Genomic DNA, 23463 nt, shown 5'->3' with positions numbered 1-23463 from the left:
GACAATGCAGGAACATTCAGAGGTGAAATGATTGGGTTTGGAGAGCCTTAACCCAATCAGTGAACCACCCACTGATAGGGATTGAGTGACAACTGAAGGCGGGTAGTGTGTGGCTGGAAGAGGTGGGTATTGGTAGCGTGCTGCTTCCTTCTGCCACACTCTTCCACCATGATGTTCTGCCTCACCTAGAGCCTACAGGAATGGAGCTGGCTGCCTATGGATTGAGACCCTGAAACCGTGAGCCCTCAAATAAACTTTTCTTCCTTAAAATTGTTCTCTTCAGACCTTTTAGTCATAGTGGTGAAAAATCTGACTAAATCAAGGTCTATCTTATGCCATACCACTCTCGACTTTGAAATCCAACTGTGTTCTTATTTTCCAAGGTTATTTTGCCTCTTCTGACTCCTGAAAATTTCATATGAATTTTGGAATCAACTTGTCAGTTTCTACAAAGAAGCCAGTTGGGATTTTGACAGTGATTACAATGACTCTGTGGATCTCTTTGGAAAACCATTACCATTTTCACATTAACTTTGGAAGTATATTGCCATCTGAACAATATTCTAGTCTTCTAGTCAACAGGTTTTTTGTAGTTCTTAGAGATTATAGTTTACATATCTTTTATTAAATTTATTTCTAGTATTCTTTTCAAAGTTATTGTAAATGGAAATGTTTTCTTAATTTCATTTTTAGGTTGCTTATTTCAAATGTGTAGAAATATAAATGATTTTTGTATACTGATCTTGTATCTTCTTGCCTTGCTGGGCTCATTTATTAGTTCTAAAGGTTTTTTAGTTGATTTCTGAGGACTTTCTGTATATAAGAGAATGTGTCATGTGATCCAGATTTCAGAAATTTCCACCATATGTATACCCAGCAGCCAGAAAAATTTATTAACTTAGTAGAAATTAGTTGACTTTTTAAAGATACCTTTAGGAAGAAACAGCTGCCACTCTGTTATCATCTTTTTATGATTTTAAAAAATACAGCTGTCCGGTGTGGTGCCACACATCTATAATCTCAGCTTGAATCTGAGATAGGATTGCAAGTTTGAAACCAGCCTGCATAAGTTAGTGAGACCCTATCTCAAAATAAAATTTAAAAAGGGCCGGGATGTATTTCAGTGTTAGAATGCTATTCTAGCATGTGGGAGGTCCTGAGTTCAATGTACAGTACAAAAAGAAATAAATAAAAGTAAAACCCAGCAGACTTTTTACACAGCAAATATTTGTGGAGAAAATAGAGTCCCGTAAATAAACCCAGAGCAATCCTTATTTGGTGAAGTCTTGCCTTAAATAATATCACCATCACTTGGTTATCTTATGGGAGCAGTAGGCCTTCCAAACATTGTTTGTGTGGCACTGACTGGAATAACAGCGTTTACACTTTTAGAGATAAGCATTGTAATTTGTTTCAGGAGGAGTGGCTGAACCAAGAAAAACATGATTTTATATATTCAAAATTTATACCTACTGCCTCATTCACTTTCTAGTGCTAACTTATTTTTGCTTCCTAATCTGTATGATTTAAGTGCATGGTAAGTTTTTAAGGCCAATGTTTTAGACTAGGAAGGACTTCCATCTGATTTTTTTCTTTTTTTTTAGGTTAGTATTGGTTAGTCAAAGCATGCTTATTTGGAAGCTCTCTGCTGGTGAGTTGTGGATTATTTTGGACCCAGCAAGCAACCGAAAAGTCTCTGGGTCTTCTCTTTCCTCTCCAGAACTGCAGAGGAAAGATCTGAAAACAGTGAGGCCTTAGTGATAGGATGATCTTCAGTTTGCTTTAGATGATCTTCAGTCTTTAATGGTAAAACTCATTGAATTGCCCACAGGAGCTAGAGTACAGGGCAGAATTGGACTTGAAAATTCCTTTGTATGTATATGTTGTTGTTGTTATTGTTTTTCTTTCTGATTTTGCCAGCTGTTGGATGAGAAGTATACTCTTGTCTGTCATTGCTTCTCAAGGCCTGTAGAAATCTTAAACAATCCAATGTTATGTGAGAAAGCTCCTTGTGTCTCCCAAAGGAGAAAAGCATATTAACTCAAGGTGGCGTTTTAATGTCTTCCAAAGTGAGGGGAGATGCCAGGAACCATTTCAGTTATTTATTTGGTTTATAGATGTTGTTGCTATTCAGGAACCTGCAGGCAAGTATTTTAGAAAATGGATGCCCCAGAATGGCTTATGAGGCAGAATAAAATACTCAGGGACTTAAGAGCCTGTAAAATGTTTTTTGGAGAAAATATATGAGTTTTCCAGAGTGGCAAGATTTAATTTTTTTTTTAAAAGTGTTTATTAGCTGTGATGATGAATAGATACATTGGTAGATATCTTCATTTCATCTTTTGCATATCATTGCTCTGTCTGATTAGAATGGCTTGGCAGTCTTAGGATATTTGAATAATGATCCTGCTAGCCATGTGAGAAGAGTGAAAAGTAAGTTTTGTAGAACTGTGCCAAGTGGCTACAACTCAAGGCCTTTTTTTCCCCTGCAAAGTCCCATGGCCAGTTCTTCTTCCCTTAGCAAACTTTTCTTCACCATAATGTTGCGTAAGTCCTAGGTTTTAAAAATAATATTTGTAGTTGGCACACGATGTCAGTGTCTGTGGTTACATGGAGCAGGATCTGTCATATCGCAGAAACCCAGGTGGCTCTGGGCCAAGGCACTATGACTGAACCCTTAACTTGCTTCCACAGAAGCCAACCTTTCTTCACTCTGTTGCTGTCATTGAATAATTCCTGGAAGGTCTATCTGAGTACATCTTTGGCTGCCTTCAGGACCCAGATCAAGTCTTAGTTTCTTAAGAAGCCTTTCCTTCTTCTTTGCCTTCCTTTTTAAAATTCTCTTTCCTTGCTATGGGAAGCCCCAGCGTTTTAGTGCTGATGGACAATACTGTTTGGGTCTGCTGCTGCATTATTTCCTGTGGGTTAGATCTGGGTACAGCATGTCTCCTTCCATGCTTTCTCTTCCTACACAACTTAGTCCAGTAATCATAAGCTATGCTGCTTAGGAGTTGGTGGCTAGCTAGCTGAGAACTGAAATGAAAATTTCTACATGGCTGGTACATGAGAACGGCCAAGAAACTGACTGGACCACTTTCCCAGGGCCACAGAGTTTGTACATTGCCCAACTCCAAAGAGTACTAGTCCATGAAATGAATGTCATCCACTGGGGCTGAGCAATACAGTGGCCCTGAGTGTCCTCCAGGGTTGACACACTACTGCGTTATGCTGGCTGGTCTGGAGGCTCTGCCCTACCTCCTTCCTTTCATTGTTTTGTCTGTTTCAATGGAAAGTTAAAAATTAGTGAGGTGTGAGTCTAACCTCCTATAACTCTTGAAGATCATTTTTGTAAAATGAGGTCCCCAACTCTTGCATCAGGAAAATTTAGGGTGCTGGTTACAACATAGATTATTCAGCTCTTCAGTAGACTTAAAGTCAGTTAAGGATAGGGGCTGGTAGTTTTAATAAGAAAGACTATTACTCATTGAAATAAGTTCAGCAAGGGAGACCATAGTACCTTAAAGGGTTAATGCCACTGCCTTAACCTGTTATACTGTCTCTTGTAAAACTTTTCTGATTCATTTAAATTAAAAAAACTGCTTAGGGGGCAGTTGCTGAAAGCTCACTACTGTGCCAGCCACATGGGAGACTCAAATGTAAAAAGTAGGGACTTTGCTGTTGAGGGGCTAATAATTCATTGGGAAATAAAAGATATGAAGTAAATAAAAATAAACAGTTTATGTGTGTACATACATACACATCATCTTGTGATACTGTGTAGCTATAAACCTGAGTGACTTACTAACAGTACTTCAGGCAGGCTTTTGCATAAGAGAGACCAGCTTCAAGGAATAGTGGGGAAAGGTTCACAGTTTTGGACTCAAGCAGTAAATGTTACATTAATTATAGTTGGTTAGAATGAAACCCATTTTAATTTCATTCACAAATGTTTTAGCAACTTAAACTCATATCAGTAATCTAAAGCCATATAAATATTAAAATGGATAATGAGTGCCATACATCTATATCTATCTATCTATCTATCTATCTATCTAATTTGGTTAGTACTTTCTATTAGTTTCTATGGGACATGAAGGAGAGGTCAAAAAGAGGAGAAACCTCAGGCTAAAGATGTGATTCAAAGAGTGCCTGCCTAGCTTGCGTGAGAGCCTAGGTTCAATCCCCAGCACCACCAAATAAAAGAGAAAGAGAAGAGAAAGGATCTTATATTTGACAGCTGTCCTATGATGATTATATTAAATTTTTTTAAATATTTTTTTTTTTTTTTAGTTGTTGATAGACCTTTATTTTATTTATTTAAATGCGGTGCTGAGAATTGAACCCAGTGCCTCACACATGCCAGGCAAGTGTGCTACCACTGAGCCCCAGCCACAGCCCCTGATTATATTAAAATTTTGCTTCACTGGAATGCTTGGTGAAAAGCAATCTTCAAGTTCACTGAGAATAAACCAGAAAGCTTTTTATTTACTCAATATTTCTCTGAATTTTATCATGGTCTAAAGTTTTATTTAATGTGTAAAAATTGCATCCTTTGATCATGTCTTTATCACTTGAACATCGTTTCTCCTTAGATAACTTACTGGTCTAGATTAGAAGGCTGGAGGACCTGTGAAGTCTCTTGTCGGGCATGTTCCAGACAGAGACATAGACGTGAGAACTGGAAAAGAGCTGCACGATATCTTGGTTGGTATATTTTGCCTCTGGAGTAAGTCAGGCTTCATGCTGTTAAGGGACTTACAGTCATTAAAGTAATACCTAGCACATGGTGAGTGCCCAAGAAATTTTGGCTACTGTTATTAGAAGAATTTGAACCCAATTCCAGTAATTTGTTCTCAGGTATTGAAGAGATTCTTCTATCAAATTCATTTTATTGGTCTCTGATCAGACCTTCTAAGAGTCCTCCGTGCCTATATTTTCTTTTAAATCCCAATTCTTAATTCACTTCATTTTCTTTATATCCTGCTTTTTGTTTTTCTTCTTGAAAGTGAAGAAGACAGAATAAATGCAGAGAAATTGGAGTTGCACTTTAAAGTTTTGATTTTATTGTCCTCACTAGAGCCGGCCTGAGGTTTTCTGCCACCTTTTATAAAATTTATGCCCAGCATAATTCTGATTTTTATTGCCTTCTCTGTGCAAATGCACACCTTCACTTATGCTGATGGTGGCACTACTGTTTCTTCATGGCAAGCCTGTAACATTTTCTGGAAACTTTAAAAGCATGGAATAAAAACTTTGTGGATATACTAGGGGTGGAAGTAGGAAATTAGGGGGAACCAGAAACATATGCCAAAGGTTTTGGCACCCTTTAGAAGACTAAAGAACCTTCTTCTTCTTTTAAATAGAATCAAAAGGGGAAAAAGGTGTCAGGCTCAGTTTGCTCATAAATACGAGCAAGTTTGGTGGATATATTTAAAAATGTGAAAGCCAGAACAAAATTTATTAATCAAATAACTTGTGCATCCTCCACCCTCCAAACACACATTTTCTTGGGAGGAGAAGGAACTAATAAAACCTTGAAGCTTTAAAAAAGTCATGTCTTCATACTCCTCTTCTCTGTCAGTCCTGTTACAGTCTCTAGGAGAGACGGAAAAGAAGTGACGGGTAACTATGGTACATTCGGAAGCCTTGAAATGGGATTATTTGGGCAATTTGAAGACTTCAGTAAAAAGAAAAAGCACAAAGTTAAAGAATCGGGCTGCTGACTTTTCTTTCTATCTCCTTTTAAGTATAGCAGATAATTTTTTGACTGTTTAAAGCTCAAATAGAGTCTTACAGGTGTTGAATATGTGCTTCACTCCTTTAACTGGTATCTAAATCTTCCAAAAACTTTTTAATAACTAGGTAAAGATTCTATTTGAGACCAGTGTATATTGTATGTAGGTCTGTTATATGTTTCCTGCCAATGAAGATTGAAAATCCAATATTTCTTGAAACAGAACAAATGAGATGATCATAGTTTCAGCCTTTAACTTTGGGTTCCTTTTGCCTTTAGGATGTCTCTGTGTGTGCGCATGTGTGTGCAACTTTGATTTTTCTTTTTTGCACCTTTGGTGGGATTACTGACTTTGGTTTCTTGACTGATTCTATGAGAATTTTTACTTTTATTTCTGCCAGTTTTTAAATTGATTTAATATTGAATTATTTTTTATAGAAGAAGAAAAGCAATATCTGTTTAACAGTTTTTGTACAAAAGGCCCTGGCTTGCTTTGTTTTAATCAACCTTTCTTTTCTCTTTTCAGAGGACGTTAAGCAAGTTTTTGGACAGACCACAATTCATCAACATATTCCGTTTAACTGGGATTCAGAATTTGTGCAACTACATTTTGGGAAAGAAAGAAAAAGACACCTGACATATGCAGAGTTTACTCAGTTTTTGCTGGTGGGTCTAACTCTTAAAACGTTAAAAAGAGCAGTTAAGTAAAACATGACATCAAATTGTGGGTAAAAAGATACTGGCTTTGACTTTAGCCTTGAATTTTGATTTACTGCAACTTTGAAATGCTGACAAGACTGTCTCATTTGGAAGTATTTCTTTATTAGTATGTTTAAGTCATTAAAATATATATACATATTGAGACCCCACAAAATCGGATGATTTCCTCAAGATCACTTCGGTCAGGAGCGACAAAATTTGAACTTGAATTCAGGACTTTTGAGTGGCTCTACTACTGTGTACTGTTTCTTTTTCCCCACCTCCACCCTAAGAACTGAGATGTCATGTTCATATTTAACTGTAACATCATTTCATCTGAGGCCTTTTATAGATTTAAGCCACTGGTCTCAAAGTTGACTGCATATTGGAATTACCTGGGGAGCTTTGAAAACTATCATTGCCTGGCTCCCACCTCCAGAGATTGATGGGGTCGGGGGGCTTTGGGATATTTGAAGCTTCTCTTGTATCCTTGATGTGCAGACAGGTTGAGAACCAGTGCTTCCCATGGGCAACTCAGGAATTGTCTGCATTTCTGGGTGCACCTTCCTTAGCCCAGTCCCTCCTGCCCTTTATTCTTTACCACTTTCTTCCATTATGATTATATCATTGGGCCACAGATGATGGCAACTGAAGAGTGTTTTTAAAAAGATATATGATTATAGTGTAAGTTTTCCTTCAGAAGTATCATCTAAAAACTGTTTCAATTCCTGTGTTAACATTTAGTCATATAAAAAAAAATTTAAAAAAAAATAGAAAAAAAAAAAACATTTAGTCATATATTGTCAGTACCAGTATGATATATAGATCTCTGTGATGGACCACCCTTTCTTTCAGATTTTTATGCTTTTATTTTGTTTCATTTATATTTTGTTAAATCATAAATTTCATTTAAGAGTATTCTTTTGATATATTTAAATTCTGAGCCTTGAGGTTAAACTTGCCAGGGAAATCAGCTTTGGTTCTTGGTTACTAAAAATGTTCATAGCTCTCTTGGTGCCCCTGGTTCTTTTGTGTACCCAAGACATCGCCAAAGCCTTTGGCACAGCTGGGAGGGAGGAGGAGGTTGCATAGCTGCACATGGACGCTGAGCTGTGGTGCTCCTTCCTCAGCATTTCTGTGGCATCCCTTTTTAGGTAACAGTATCTACAATTAGTTAACTTCAAAAGGTGCCTCTCTTTTTGACTTTTAATAGTACTGCTAGGATACATAGACTATTTTGTTCTTGCCTTAAACATGCCTTTGTATTTTCTTAACATGTTAATATGTATGTGTCCTTATTTTCAGTTCCATATGAACATAAACGTACTTGAGTAACTCAGGTGGAGAAGAGAATGTGAGTTGGGCTTTTGCTGTTGTTTACACAGGACATTGGCACACTGTAGGAGGCAGTATTCATTTTGATGAGGAATAATTACAATAATGCTATTGAGACAAATGCCTCAAATTGACTTTATAGAATACAGCCTAATTAACTTTTAGTCTTAATGGGATGTTAGCAATAGTAAAGATGATCACATTTCCCCCTTTAAGCAAGTATCAATTATACTGAATTGCATAGCAGCTTCTAGGCAAGAATGGAAGATATGGGAAAAGCCAGAGTGCAGAGCTGGATGACTCATGGATTACCAGCTATGTTTCCAGCTGCAGCTTGTAGGGTGTCCATTTAAATTTGACTTCATTCCTTGCTGATAAATGGAATCATCCTGTGGTGTCTTAGACGGAATGATTTTGATCTTAGGGCCAGAATAGAAGTATTAAACTTTTACCAGATTGAATTGACTATGGTGGTTAATGATTTTGTCCAGGTCCTGCTTTTGTGTGCAACTCCAGACCCAGATTTAAAGAAATTGGTAGACATATCATGACGGGCTCTACATGACACCTAGGAATGCCATTTTGATACCTTTCTTTCCTTCATTTCAGATGTTTGGTTTACTTCCTGTGAACTCTTTCTGAATGCAGGTTGAGCTTCTGACCTCCTCTTCGAATTCCTTTTTGCTTCCTGGGGCTCTTGTTTCTGGATGTGGATAGCGTCTGAAAGAAATAAATGAATTTTATCTGGTGTTTCAAGCTTGCACTTCATCAGGCATGCACCGTCTTTCTGCTCTAGGGCAGGGCTCAGAAGCATAGGCACCAGCTCCCTGGTTGGTGCCAAGGTTGTAAAAGCAGATGCTTGGCTGAAAGAGCTGCCACCATGCATGTTACTACCTGTCTCTGATGAGGAAGAAGAACAGCTATAGGGACAACTAAGAGATGCTTGTGGTTTCTGGAAGCCTGAGTGCAATATAGAGAAAACACTGCTGTATTTCACCGAGGTCCCTAGAAAGTAGTAGATCAGGTTGGTTTCAGCCAGCATGTGGTACCCATACTCATGTATGTATACATGTGTCATTGGTGGGCAGTGCCATTTTTTTTGCAAGTTCCAATTTTTTCTTCATTTAATAAATGTTTTACTATAAACAAATCCGAGTTTGTTACCATCTACCATGTGACTATGAGAGTCTTATTTGATTCATGTGCTCATCTTTGTATGGTCTAGGTCAGGTCCCCACCCATTAAGGTAATGACAGGCAGGGACCTTCCTTAAATGGTGAGCCAGTATCTTTTTCTGTACTTTGTGTATAAAATTCATTTAATGGGCAGATCAATTTGTTAATTTTTTGAGCTCATCTTGCCTTATTTGTATCGTGCCTCTAATTAATAGTGCTGAATCAAGTAGCAGGGACATGAAGCCTTCTTCCTGTAGTCCCATTCCTTGTTAGTGTGGAAGAATTTGAGAAGAGAATGGGGCCACATTTCTGTTTCATTTATATTATTGTACTGTCTGCTGATGTTTTTTAAAATCCCATTTCTTTAATTTGTGGATGATAGTGTGTATGAATATAAATACAGTTACATAAGCATACAGTTTTTAGATATTTTGTTGTTGGTTTTTAAAAAAAATTTGTATAACTTTTTATTTTATTTATTTATTTTTATGTGGTGCTGAGGGTCGAACCCAGGGCCTTGCACGTGCGTTGTGAGTGCTCTACCACTGAGCCATAACCCCAGCTCCTATTTTGTTGTTCTTGTTGTTACCTGTGGTGCTGGGGACTGAATTCAGGGTCCCACACACTCTAGGCAAGCCACCACTGAGCTACATCCCAAACCCTATGTATGTGTATTTTAAAATATTTTGTAAACCTCTCCATGTACCTCTACTCTGAGCTCCTAGAACAAATTTCTAATTTTATGGTTGCTAGTATAAAAGTGAATTTTAATATTCTAAGATTTTTAGAAAGCAACTTGGAATATTTTTCCTATTCTATACCTGGTGGAATTCCAGTTCATAAATGATATTAACCACAAACTCTATCCCTGTTTGGAATTCTCTTTTGTGCTATAATAATTACTCCTATCAGGCAAAGTATTCACTTCAGCAGTGTTTGTGGAGTATACAGGGTTTGTCAAGAGGCCTTTGTGTGAAGAACTGAGCTGTGCAGAGGCAACAATTCTTGAGACAATTATAATGTACAAATCTGGAAATTGTTCCTATTTATGTCCACCTGAGAGTATAAAAAGAGAAACTCAAGCAGGTGTAGAATAGACCCTGAGAGTTTGTTCTTTTGTAGCAAAACTCTTAAGGGTTTGTAATATAAAACCTAACAACATTCAAAATGTGGGTATACAGCAGCCATCGGAAGTATGAACTTACAGAGCCAGGTATGAGCATCAAGTCATTTAGTTAACTACCCCATTTTACAGATGAGAAAACAGACTTTTGATTTCAGAAACTCTTACAATGACCTCATGTGTGCTTTTGATTCATACTTCTCTAAAAATAATGTTGAGCATCTTTCCAAGTGCTTACTGACACATGTCTTCTTGGGAGAAGTGTCTATTCCTTTGCCCATTTTTTTTTTTATTGAGTAGGTGTCATAGGATACTTGGGGCACAGAATGAAAGATCCTTTAAACTGTTCTGCCAAATTATTCTTTAGAGTCAGTACTAAGACACTTTTTCAAAAGAAGTAATAATGGTGACTAATATCTGTATGATCCTTACAATTTACAAAGTGTTTTAAATATTGTTTTTCTGATAATAGCATCCTCCAATGCCCCAAGACGTAATTATCATTATCCCCTATTATATGCAAAAGAATAAATAGACTCTAGGGTAAAATTTTGCATTTATAGATAATTTTCTGGGGAAATGACCCATAGCTTTCAGTAAGTTCCCAAAGGAGTATCCCAAAACAGAAAGAGCAGCTGCTGTAGAGCTTAGCTTTTTCCGTGAAATCAAAGACATTTGAGGGATTCAAAACCATGATGTTACCATTGTAGTGCATTTTCCCCAGGGCCAAGGATGTGTTCCTGGAAGGAGCCTTACCTCTGAGTAGGGGTGCTCGGCGTCCATGCATTGCTGGACATCGAGCATTCCTGACCCCAACCTTTAGTCACCAGATATGAACCTTAGTGGAGTGCATGTTACTGTTGTTTTCAATTATTTTCTGATACTGTTTTATAATTGCATCTATATTTCACATATAATTATTAAAATTTAAAAATAATCTACACATAGGGAATTTCCCATGGCTCCAACCTCAGGTTTGAAAAGTCTAGGATTGCTGCCAAATCCAATATTACTATTAACTAGAAAAACATTGCTATCGGCTACCTCTCATGCAGCATTTTCCAGCTTAAAGAGTGCTTTCACTGTTGGTTGTATTTGTCCTTACAGTCACCTTAGGTATTAAGTAAGGCACTTGCTGTTGTTTCTCCATGAAAGAGGAGCACTCAGAAGCTTAGAGAAGTTTTCTGAATTTGTTCTAGATCAGACAGGTGGAATCGAAAGTGAATTTTTCTAAGTCTCTAGCAGTGTTTTCCAAATGTAGTGTAAAAGTGACCTGAGATGCTCATTTTAAAATGCAGAATCCTGGTCCTTTTTGCCTCCAAGACTCTGAATCAGTATTTCTGGGTTGGGCTAAGAAACTGCCCTTCCACTAAACATCCTGAATTGTAATGCTGCAGATAGTCTATGAACCATATTGGTCTAGACTTCTCAACTCTGGATGTTTAAGAACATACAACTTGGCCCTAAGTCTTCATTTTTAAGTCTGATAAAGCTTCTCGTGGCAGACATGATCAGATTTGTACCTCAGAAGAATCACTCTGTCTGTTTTATGTGTAATCAAGTGGAAAAGGACATGATTGAAGAGACCAGCTGGTCACTTTCTAATCTTGGAGTGAAACAACCATGGCCTAAGTTGGATGGTAATAGTGATGGGCCAAAGTGAAGAAAAGTCAAGAAAAGTTAAAGGGATAGTCCTTACAAGGCTTGGTGATTGAATATGAAGGAGATAGTCAAGGCTTTGGCAGAACTCAACGTTGACCTCCTGAGTTTTAGGCTTGGGCAAGTGGAAGGATGGTGAGGCTTTATTAAGAAGGGGAGCACAGGGAGAAGAGGTGGTTTTACGGTAGGGTTGCGGAGCAGTGCTTCACACGTAATAGTCTCACACATGCATGTTGGCATTTGGGCTTTCCTCTGCTCCTGAGAATTACGATGATGTTTTCTACGAATGCTTCTAATGTAAATTTGGGTTTTTTGAAAAGATTATTCCCCATATTTTTGGAGCCAGGAAAATTTTCCATATCCAGGGGCTTTCCACCCATCATTATAGGTAGAGGCAAGATCAAGAAATCAGCAGTCTCTGGATTGGCAAATAGATTCTGAGGCTGACATTCCATTAACCAAGAGATAGGATAATTGATTTGAGGAAAGATAGGTCTAAAAATCTCCTTTAACATCTTTGCATCAGATAGAACATAAGAATGAAGTCAACTGACCCAGCAGAGGGTCCACATCACACAGGTACCATAATTGTATTCAAGTCCTCATTTTGTTGGAAGAACATGATGAGAACCAGAGTGATGAACTTTAGTTGAAAGAAATGAGAGCAGAACATAGGGATCAGAGATGTGTCTGGTGTTCTAGACTGGTCATTCTTTTTGGTAAGGATCCTTGTCCCCAGATCACATGAGCCCCCTGTTGTAACCCAGTTGGATGTCAAAGCTTACTCATGCAGCTGAACATTTTTGGTTCTTTTTGTTAAATCAGATTGACTAAGTCAGCCCAGATAGTCCAAGTCAATGTGAAATGGACCAATTTAGTTATTCAGGTTCTGAGCCCTAGAGAGCAGGCCACTGGGAATCTTGCATCCAGTTGCTGGTGGTTGCCACCTATTACTCTAGAAGTCAGAGACTGACTACTGCTAGTCAGCTCTGTTTTGGGCTTTAGAGAGTTTGCTACCTTATTTGTGATGGCATCCTGGTATAAGGCAAAATTTTCAACACAACAGGTTACATATGTTAAAAAAGAAATTGCTTTCTGCCACCACCAAATAAAAGACAGCATACCTTCAATGTGGGAGCATCAAAATTCTTAAGCTTTGGTATTAATAAGGGATTTCAGGTGTTATCAAAAGAATCAATTGTTGACTTGCTGAAGCCGCCACTGTTTATTATTACACTGTTTATTATTAGTTATTGTTATTACAGTTATTGGACAATTAGTTATTGTTTATTATTGTAGTTATTGGACAATTAGCAAGTCTTTTTTTTTGTATTGAGTAACCAGAGCCATTTGTGTTTCCCTTTTGTACTCCAACTCCTTATCTGTATTAGTGAATATATCTAAACCAAAGGTCTTTAAAAAAAAAAAAAAACTTAATAGCCAGAAATCACACTGTATTTGCATTTTCAACTTGTGAGTACCTTTTATATTGATTTTAAGACAGGGTATGTAATATAAGTCATTCCTGTTTAATAAATACCATATCACAGCCAGTGCTATGGCTGAGGAGATACAGTATCAGGAGACCAAAACAAGGATTGCAAATCTGACACCAGCCTCAGCAACTTAGCAAGACACTGTCTCAGTTAAAAAAAAAAAAAAAAAAAAAAAAGGAGGTGGGAGGAGGAGGTTGGAGATGTAGCTCAGTAGTGGAGCACCCCTGGGTTCAATCCCCAATACTGCAGAAATGCATACATATATAACTTGGGTTCTAAAAGGAAATGATGAAAAAGGCAGCTAATGTTATTTACCCCCAGTTCTTCCAGCAGATTAAATTCTGTTTTGTGTCCAAATGGAAACCATTGCTAGTTTGGCCAATGATGACCAGAGCTGTGTTCACTGGACACCTGTACAATTAGATGCAGAATATGTCCTGTGTTGTTGTGTCCGTGGTGTATTGTCACCTTGCTGTTTTGTTGAGCAGCCTGTTGTGCAGGCTTTTACTGTAACATCGTGCTAAAAATGAGCACTCTACACAACATCTCCCCAGCCATTACCCACTGTGAAGTTTAACGTTAAATCAGAAGAGCAAGAAAATTGAGGTGGAAAAGCTCTGTACTTGGTTTCTGCCAGGGTGTTGCTGTGTATGCAGAGCCATGGGTGATGTTGCTTCTGACGAATATTAATTAAAGGCCCCCTCCAAATGAATTATGGGTGAAATTTTAAGCTGAACTATGAAAATCTGACTGCATGACTAAACATGGAGAAAATGCTAAGAACGGAAACTACTCAACTGCTATGTATTTCATTGCCAGATTCCATCTTAATTAAACTGTTCTCCAAATTAGTGCAGAATTATGAAAACAAAGTAGATACTTAAATATTAAATAGTACATAGGTAATAAAACTTGATATAGAATTTGTTGAAATAGTACTAAATGTGATACGATATTTTTACACATCATTATACTTTTTTGTTCTTTGTTCTGATAAGCAGTTTACCTGCATTTTGCCCAGAATTATTCTACAACAATTATTCCACCCCAGAAGGAAGTCTGAATGCTTCCTTAACTCCCTGATTTTATTAAAATTTTAGATTTTTTAAAATTCCAGAACAAAAAAAGTGTAAATATTCCAGAATTTAAAAAAAAAATGTTCTTGGTTTTATAATATAAGTCCTCTGGAACTGCTGCTTGTTTTGAGGGTCTCTCTCACTTTTTTTTTCTTTCTTTCTTTCTGGTAAAATATTCTCAGGATAAAGCACAAACTTGCATGTCTGAATAGAGGGGGAAAGAATTTTTTTGCATTAGAAATATACCCACTTGAAAATTGGAGATTATTAAGGAAATGGCAGGCCTGGAAATGTTAGAAGCATGAAAGTTAGACCAAAAGCAGTATAACCCCTATATCTGTTTATTTCTGTACCACTAGCAATTTTGAAAAATTTGACTTTTTTTCCCCCCTTCAGCAATCTGAATGGGTATGTTGAAGTAGTTCAAAACCGCTACAATAAAAGCCTATTCCATTAATCACCATTCACTAGAATAGAGGGAAGAGAAAACAGTTCACTGGCAAATATTACAGAAAAATTGGGCCTCCTTTCGCAGGCTTGAGCAGAACTGCCTGAGAGGGAGCTGTAGAGCTCTGGGACCTCTGGCCGTAGTGATGGGAGGTGCTTTTCTCTTCCTGCAGGAAGGCCTGCACATGCCACAGTTAGCAGGTACCCCTTGCTTGCCAACATTGAGAGCTCCTACAGAGGTTGCTATCTATCTTCCTGGGGCTCTGGGTTTTCTGTGTACTCTCAGGCCCTTGACATCACTTTCTGAACTCCCTGGCTCATGTACCTGTTGGATTTTTGGTGCCTGCCCTTTGTATGTACTGTAAGATGATCTTATCTCTCTCTACAACTTCTTGTTTTCTCCTGGTGTTTGCTGGGCCTCCCTCTAATATGAAAAAGTAGTCTGGATGTAGGTTAAGATTGTGACTTCAGAGCCAGAACGCCTGACTGCGTGTCCAGTTTTGTCCTTAGCCTCGAGTGACCCTCTCTTTCTTCACCTCATTTTTTCATCTATAGCATGAAAGCGTTGGAGGTTCCACCTTAAGGTGGCTCAAGTAGGAAAACCACAATCCAGGGAGTGTAGCATGCAGTCCGCACTTGGTCAAGTCCAGCCTTTCACTTCCGCGCTACGATCCCATCATCTGAATTTTCCAGATTTACTTCTACCTGAACATCAAGCTGTCTTTTGTAGGTAGCTTAACTTTTGTTTATAACTTAAACATATTTCAGTGCAAGTTTCTCATTGTGGTCAACCACCTCATCTCTTTCCCCTTAAATATTTGTGTGTGTGTGTGTGTGTGTGTGTGTGTGTGTGTGTTAGATTCTCCTACCTCCCCCATCAACCAAGAGTGAGAATTCTTTGAGATATGTCTGCTTTGTTTTCATAGCATTCAAGTTGTCATTAAAACTTTTCTTTAACTCTCTTTTCCTGTTATATATCTAAACCTACATATGATCTCCTCAGTTAAGATTTTGCCCAAGGTAGCCTAAGTCAGCAGTTAAGAATTTTAGTTTTAAAATCAGACATTATTTTTTTGGCATGTATCTCAACTCAGCTATTTCTAAGTTGTGTGACTTTGGGTCACTTACTTGTCTTTCCTGAACATCAGGTAGCTCCCTATAAAGTGAAGATAATGATTGTTACTTCACAGAGGTATTGCAAGGCTTAAGTAAAGTGCTATCTTTGACATTCTTGGCATAGCATCTGGCCTGCAATAAGTGTTAATGCATTCAGCTATTATTACTATGCCCTACCCTATCTTGTGTTCTTCTTTCTGTTCCTGTGGCTAGTTCAGAACAACTTACAGAGCTACTCTTCCATAATGAAGAGGATTATAAAGGTTTTTAATCCTTTAACTTCAGCTAAAGTCAATGTGTGTGTGTGGTACTTGGGATCCAACCCAGGGCCTTGTGCATGATGGGCAAGTCCTCTGTCACTGAGGTACATCACCAGGCCTCTGAGCTTCCACTTATTAAATGACTGTCACAAATGACCTGTAGATCACATAACAGGCATTGGTGTGCCATCGAAGGCAGACCTGGGGCCTGAGGTGCAAACATGACCACTGTGTGCTTTCCAGTAGGAGAGTTATAACTGCTGTGGCATTCCTGTTCCGAATGTCACAGCACTGTTAGGATAAAGTGCTTCCATGGTCCTATCAAGATGAAGTAAGATCCTTGCCAAACGTCGTGGTCGAGTCTGTAATCCCAGCAGCTTGGGGAGGCCGAGGCAGAAGGATCAGGAGTTGAAAGCCAGCCTCAGCAAAAGCAAGGTGCTAAATAAATCAGTGAGACCCTGTCTCTAAATAAAATACAAAATAGGGCTAGGATGTGGTTCAGTGGTCGAGTGCCTCTGAGTTTAATCCCTGGTACCCCCCACCTCTTCCCTGCAAAAAGATAAATTGAAATCCATGACTTGTATCCCTTAGCCCATAGATCCCAGTGACACGGAACCTGCTACTTTGCAAGGTAGCCCATTTCACTGCACAATAGTTTTATAGGTTAAGGATTTCAGTGTTTGTTTCAAAACCTGACCCAATATGTTCTTCACATTGACTTCTTTTTAAAGAAATACAAAGAAACAATCTAATATCTTTTTTTAACCTGATAATTTTTTAACCTTTAAATATTTGAATCTGATGATTTCTTCTCTATAGTTCTTCCCTCCCCTGTGCATAAGAGTTGTTGTTTGTCCATTATGGTCCCCTTTGCTTAGAAAATGAATATTATTTACATATGTTGTGTTTTGTACAACTAAAAGCTCTTGGTCTGTATACCTTCTGGGTACACATCTAGAAGCCTTTGGACTCTTGATGGCCCTGCCTGAGTGTTAAGTTTTCCATAAATAGCTATGGAGGTGCCCAGAGAACTCTAATTTTAAGTCACTGGAGAAGAAGTCTGGTCATTTATTTCAAAGATGACTCATTCTTGATTTAAATGTTTATAGAGGAACTGATGTGTTAGCTCCCACAGGCCTCTCTCTTGGTTTTTCTCTCCTCAGTCTCTTTGGACTGAGAAAAAGAAAAAAAAGAAGAAGAAGAAGAAGAACCAGAGAAGGACTTTTAGATTTGGTTCCCTCTCCATGTTCTTTGTGACTGTTGGTAAAACTGTCCTGGCACTCTGGATGCACAGGCCTTTCCTTAATAGGAAACCTTCAGGAATATTATTGTTTTCCAATGAAAGCAGGCAACAGCAAAATCTAGGGTAACTTAAAAGTAAGTTTCGTTTTTCTCTTTCCAAAGCTCTTCAGATTCTCAAGTATCAAATGCATTTTTCATCAAATTTCTGACAGTCTCATTCTCCAGGCCCTCCAGGCAGTGTGGTAGAGTAGTGGGAGTGCTGTCAGTGAAGTGCCTGGGGCTGAGTCAACCTTGCTGTTCAGGTCTGTCCCTGAGACCTGAGTTTCCTCAGTGAATGGAGGAATGATCTGCCTGCCACACAGGGCTGCTGTGAGCATGAAATGAGTTAATTTTTATAAAGTGCTTTAGAATGGTTTCTGATACACACCAGGTCATTGTGGAGGTTGCATTGGTAGAGAAGATAGTTTCATTTCTTCACCCAGAGGAAGCAGCAGCCACTTTGTAGACAGCAAGCCACAGAAGATAGCAAGACTCATGTCTTTAGTAATCTACTGAGCCAACTAACTGTTGAGAGAACAACATGGATCTAGTTTCTTGTTCTGCATGGAATTCTAATGTCACCAGCTTTTAAAAGCTGTTGGAAATGGATTCTCAGGTCGTTCATCATCCGGGTGAAAGAGCCTTTTTATCACATGATCATAGAATCCCTGCTAGTAAATGTTCAATCAAGGAAGTGTAGTGACACTGTACCCTTCACAGTCACAGGCTTTGCCCTGCCATGTGACTGCTCCCTGCTTTGGCATTCCTTTTTCCATCTGACATTCCAGCATTCTGGTCTTAGTGTTCAGGCTTCCTGCTTCCTGGGGTGACAGGGTAACCAAGGAATGCGGTGCTGTTTTTGGTGTGATGTTCTGAGGATCCCTTAGACAGAGTTATAAACTAGGGCAAATGATAAATAACTGAACATACCTCCTCCTATTGTTGAAAGTAATCTCGGCTTATGATAGCTTTAGCAGTGGGTCTCACAATTCAAAGGAGACTGTGTTCATTTACTTTCAATTGAATACATACTGTGGTCATTTTACCACTACAGGGTGTTTAACAGTTGGTTCCTTCCTTCCTCTTAAATCAGAGTCACTCATACAGAGAACCCCATTTTGTTCAATAGACGGTGATTTGTTCATCTGGTTGGTTTTATAGACTTCTATCACTGATGATAATGCCTACCATGTGACTCTATGCCTAACTTATCCTGCCCGGAAGCATAAGTAGGATTAACATAAAGAGGACACAGAATCTTTTCCCAGGCCAAAGGAAGGACAGAATGTCAACAACTGATTCTAGTATAAGATGTGGTAAGACAGGTCTTATAATTGAAGCTCAGGCAGGGGTGGGGGGTGTCACAGGAACTCAGGTGGCTGATTTTCAGTTAGGAGGTCTCTATTAATATTTACCAGATATGTGGAGGGTCTGGCAAAGCTGGGCATGGGGTAGCACAAGAAGCAGCTGAGAGTAGCTCCTATAGGTCTTGAGTGCCCTGATGTAGAGAAGGGTCTCTGTGATCAAAGGCCATCAGCTTTCTACGGAGGGAGGTGGGGGTCAGATCTGTGATTACAAAAGGGAACTTTGGATGCCACGCCAGGTGGCCATGGTAGTAATTTAGGCAAGATCTGAGGAGGCCTTGAACCATTAGCACCGTAAGGACAGGCTGGCTCAGAACTGGCAGATGCCATAACTGAGAAAAGGTTTTAAATAGAATAGGAACTCTGATTCTCTTTAAATTCTTTTAAATATACACCAACTTCAGAAGAGTAGAGAGAAAGGTTCTGAGGACCCTCCCAGTATTCATCGTCCGGCTTCAGTCTTTATGAGTATTTTCTCAATCTTCTTTCGTCTCCCCAGCTATCTGGGGCAAAGAAAGGAAGTTGATATTTTCAAGCAGTATCAGACACATGCCATCTCTCTTTTAGTTTGCACTAATTCAGGAGGACAATTAATTTTTGCACAAGTCATTATCTTACCCAAGTTAACAACAATTCTGTAATATCACTTAATAAAACCTTATTTCATGTAAATACTTGGAAGTCCTTGAGAGCCACTTCAGTGGTGCTTTTTAATTTTGTAGAGATTAGCTTTCTTTCTAAGGGCCCATCTGGGAAGTAGGCAGAGTGTCCTGAGGAAAATGGCAAAATGCTCTCTGCAGGAGGGATGCGTCTGTCGTGTGGTGCACACTGAGTGTGGACGGGAAGCTAAGTTTTATTTTGTGTATACACTTATTCCCTGGGAATAGCAATAGAAAGCTGTGATTAGACCTCCTGACTTTAGATCATATGAGTTAAATATATGTCCTGAGACACTGCCACAGATATACCGGACCTGCATACCATCTAGCTTCTCATTCTGGTCACTATCCGGTAGTCCTCAACCAGGACATATGGCACTGTCTGGAGACTCTTTTAATTGTCATAACCTTGGGAGGATCTAGTAGAAAGATGGCAGGGAAGGTGCAGGACAGCCTTGCAGTCCTTACTTGCCCAAAATGTCAATAGTTCTGTATTAGAGAAATAGCATATTCCGGAAGAGACCTACTCTTTTCAGTTTGCTGCTAGAGTTCACGTTTGACTGACTGTTCTTCTTATGAGAGAGGTTAATGTCCTAATATGGGTTTTTCCTTTCCTCTGCATCACTTAAGCTGGGTCTGGCCAGATCTTGGAACCTACCAAACTTCATTCCAGTTTTCATTTCCTTGTGTCTCAGACTCTAGCAGAGGATGGAAGTGATTTGGTTTCTTTGTATAGGAGATTTAAGGTGGAGTTTATATTCTGAGGACATATTCACTGATCTGAGCAAAGTTCTCTCTCTTAAAGAAGGTAGTAGCTTGGGGGCACTGTTAAACAAGCCAGTGGGGGCCTGTTAAATCAAGATGTAATCTTTATTTCTTCAGCCAGATTTGAAAATGATCAGTCATTTGTAGTAAATAAGAAGCAAAACTTAAGAATTGCACCTTCTCTATTTATAGGAAATACAGTTGGAGCATGCAAAGCAAGCCTTTGTGCAACGGGATAATGCCAAAACTGGAAGAGTCACAGCCATTGACTTCCGAGACATCATGGTCACTATCCGGCCCCACGTCTTGACACCTTTTGTAGAAGAATGTCTAGTAGCTGTAAGTTGTAACTTGCCCTAATGACATATTTTTCAACCTGGTTTAAGCTTAGTAAATATGAGATTATGAAGAACACTTATAAATTATGTTCTTTTTCTTCTTAAAACTCCAACATTGGGGCTGGGGTTGTGGCTCAGTGGTAGAGAACTTGCCTAGCATGCATGAGGCACTGGGTTTGATCATCAGCACCACATACAAATGAATAAATAAAATAAAGATGTTGTGTACATCTGCAAATAAAAAAATATTTTAAAAAAACCCCAACATTTTCTTAATGTGATTGTATAAATTACCAAACTTAGAAACTAGTTGGCTAGTTTTAGTGGGTAAGTTAATTTGTTTGCTGGATTATATGGAATATCCTAGAGAAATGCACAGTTGTGTCTCTGTATCCATTGGGGATTCCTTCCAGGACCCTCTCATGAATACCAAAATTTGCAAATGCTCAAGTTGCTTCTATAAAGTGGCATAGTCTTTGCTTATAACCAATGCACATGATTTTGATACTTTAAATCATCTCCAGATTACTTATAATACTCAATTCAATGTGAATGTTACGTAAATGGTAGTTATACTGTATTGTTTGGGGAATAACGATGAGAAAAATGTTTGCATGTGCAGTACAGATGTAAATTTCCCCAAATCTTTTCAGTTTGGGAGTGGTCAAATCCATGGATATGGAACTCATGTATATGGAAACCTGACTATATTAACCTGTTAAAGAAAAAAGGAAAAATCAGCTTGTGATCTTGTGTTAATTTCACTTTTTATTTTGAGTTATGTCAAACACTGATCTTTTTTCTTATCTAAGGGGGAAAATGGTGCATGCATTTATTGTTTGTTGGAATAGTGGGCAGAGCAGAAACTCTAGACCTTAGATTTGCTTGTTCATCCAGTGTTCATGTGTTGAGGCTATGATGGCACATGTGGCAGGCAGAACCCTGCCATCTGTATCATCCCAGAGGGTATCCAGCTGTTGTCCTGACATCACAGGCACCGTTCAATAGTGGGTTCCTAAGCATCATGGTGGTGGTTCATGGAGCATCAGAATCAAAAGGGATAGTTATTGAAAATAAAGATTGTAGGTTTCTTTTAGGCCTGTATTTTACCATCTGTAGGTAATGAGGTCTTAGAATCTAACTGGTACAAATTCTAGATGGTTCTTATGATAACTCAGATTTGGAGACCACTTCCAATGGTAGCTTTCCTTTTGCCAATCTTGGGCAAAAGACTTTCATTGTTTTCACAATTTACTCAGGGCAGGTGTTCAGGAACCATTCAATTTCCCTCTTCCCAATGTTTCATTCTGGAGACAGGGCCTTCAGACAAGGCTTTTCCACTCTGGCACTGTGTTAATCTACCCCACCCCCATCCCCCATCCCCACCACCACCACTACCACCACCACCACCACCACCTCCTTTTCCATACTAAATGCTCATGTCAGCTATTTAAATGATTACTAAGTGGAGATTTATGTGGTTGTTACCTTATAAAGAAGTGCTTTCCTAATAAAAACATTTTGCCTTGTTAGAAAAAGATAGAATTTGAAACCCCACACTGAAGTTCCATTCATAATGGACATGCTTTCTATTTCCTTTGTCCCATGTGAAGAAATATGCTTTCTTAAGAACTCTGATTATCAGAATTCTAATGAGTATTAACCCCCATTCAAGCACATGACATCCCTTAATTTTATCATGATATGCTTGTTTGTTAGAAATCCCACCAATTTGAAGTCTGTACTTAAATGATGATTTATTACTGGTTGTAAGTAATGTGACAAATCTTGATATTAATGTTAGATTGATCACTTTCCATAGTATGTTTATGTTGATATAATACAGTTTTGCATGTATAAGCACATAAATGTGTGCATTTGTATAATATTTGCTCATTAGATGAAATAAACCAACTTATAAAACATTTCCAATTGAAATTTGAACTCTGTAAATTATTGCTGGTTCCATTGTTATGATCTTACACATGTATTTATTTAGTTTTCTAAGAGTTATACATGGAATGTACCAGGTTCTGGTCATGATTAGTTGCAGTTACTTCTAAAAATCATTTATGGCTTTTTTTTTTAATGTGAAAGAAAAATGCATGTGATCATTTGTTTTTATACACTCAATCTTGGTTAATTCTACACTATGTACTTCTGAATCTTCCTCACTTAAAAATCTTTTGTTTTTCTTCTCTCTTGTTTTCAACTTACTGAGGCTGCTGGAGGTACCACATCTCATCAAGTTAGTTTCTCCTATTTTAATGGATTTAATTCGCTTCTTAACAACATGGAACTCATTAGAAAGATCTACAGCACTCTGGCGGGCAACAGGAAAGATGTAGAGGTGACTAAGGGTGAGTGAGAATGTATCTGAATTTTTGCCTGGAAGCATCTTGGGGACTTGTTATTAGAGTGAAGAAGGCAACGCAGTTACAGATTTCTCACTCCATTCTCACATATTAACCATATGGCACACGTGTGTCCTCTATCTTTTGATCAAACAAAAGCAAACAAAATAATCTTTACCAAATAAAGACAGCCTTTGAGAAAAACGTGTACAATTTCTTAAATATTTTCAAATTTTGTTAGAACTTGAGCTATATTGGTTGCCTCTAAAGGACTGTTCTTCAGAAGTAAATGAGGAATTCCACAAACTTGTATTGGTGACACTGTAAGTTGATCTATAAACTTGAAGAAGATCTTATCAGCATTTTAATGGGATTTTTCTAAAACAGAGGCTTCCCATAAGAATTCCACAGCTTTGTTAATATAACTTCTTGGGACCAGACCGATGCAAATGAAGTTAATATTTGCTTTCTCATTTTCCTTGACTTGTAATTTGAATAATATCCTGTGTCATTTATTCAAAGCCTTCAGATGGCACCATGTTTTTAAAGTAAATGTTGGAGAAAGTATTCTTCATACTCTTT

The 23463-nt window shown here is 38.3% G+C and overlaps 1 protein-coding gene across 4 annotated transcripts in view; it reads left to right on the top strand.

Annotated features, from left to right (window-relative positions):
- Positions 1 to 23463, top strand: part of Slc25a13 (solute carrier family 25 member 13) — a 179969-nt gene that overhangs the window by 85856 nt on the left and 70650 nt on the right. For all 4 annotated transcript variants that reach the window (XM_026391539.2, XM_026391537.2, XM_026391540.2 and 1 more), the window contains 3 exons: positions 6261 to 6400; positions 20382 to 20528; positions 22749 to 22887. In XM_026391539.2, coding sequence (XP_026247324.1) covers positions 6261 to 6400; positions 20382 to 20528; positions 22749 to 22887 — 426 coding nt within the window. The remainder of the gene's footprint in view (positions 1 to 6260; positions 6401 to 20381; positions 20529 to 22748; positions 22888 to 23463) is intronic.

Source organism: Urocitellus parryii, chromosome 3 (assembly GCF_045843805.1).
Source record: "Urocitellus parryii isolate mUroPar1 chromosome 3, mUroPar1.hap1, whole genome shotgun sequence".
In the NCBI taxonomy this organism is placed as follows: domain Eukaryota; kingdom Metazoa; phylum Chordata; class Mammalia; order Rodentia; family Sciuridae; genus Urocitellus; species Urocitellus parryii.
The sequence above is the reverse complement of the archived record's forward strand: the minus strand, read 5'-3'. Positions and strand labels throughout refer to the sequence as shown.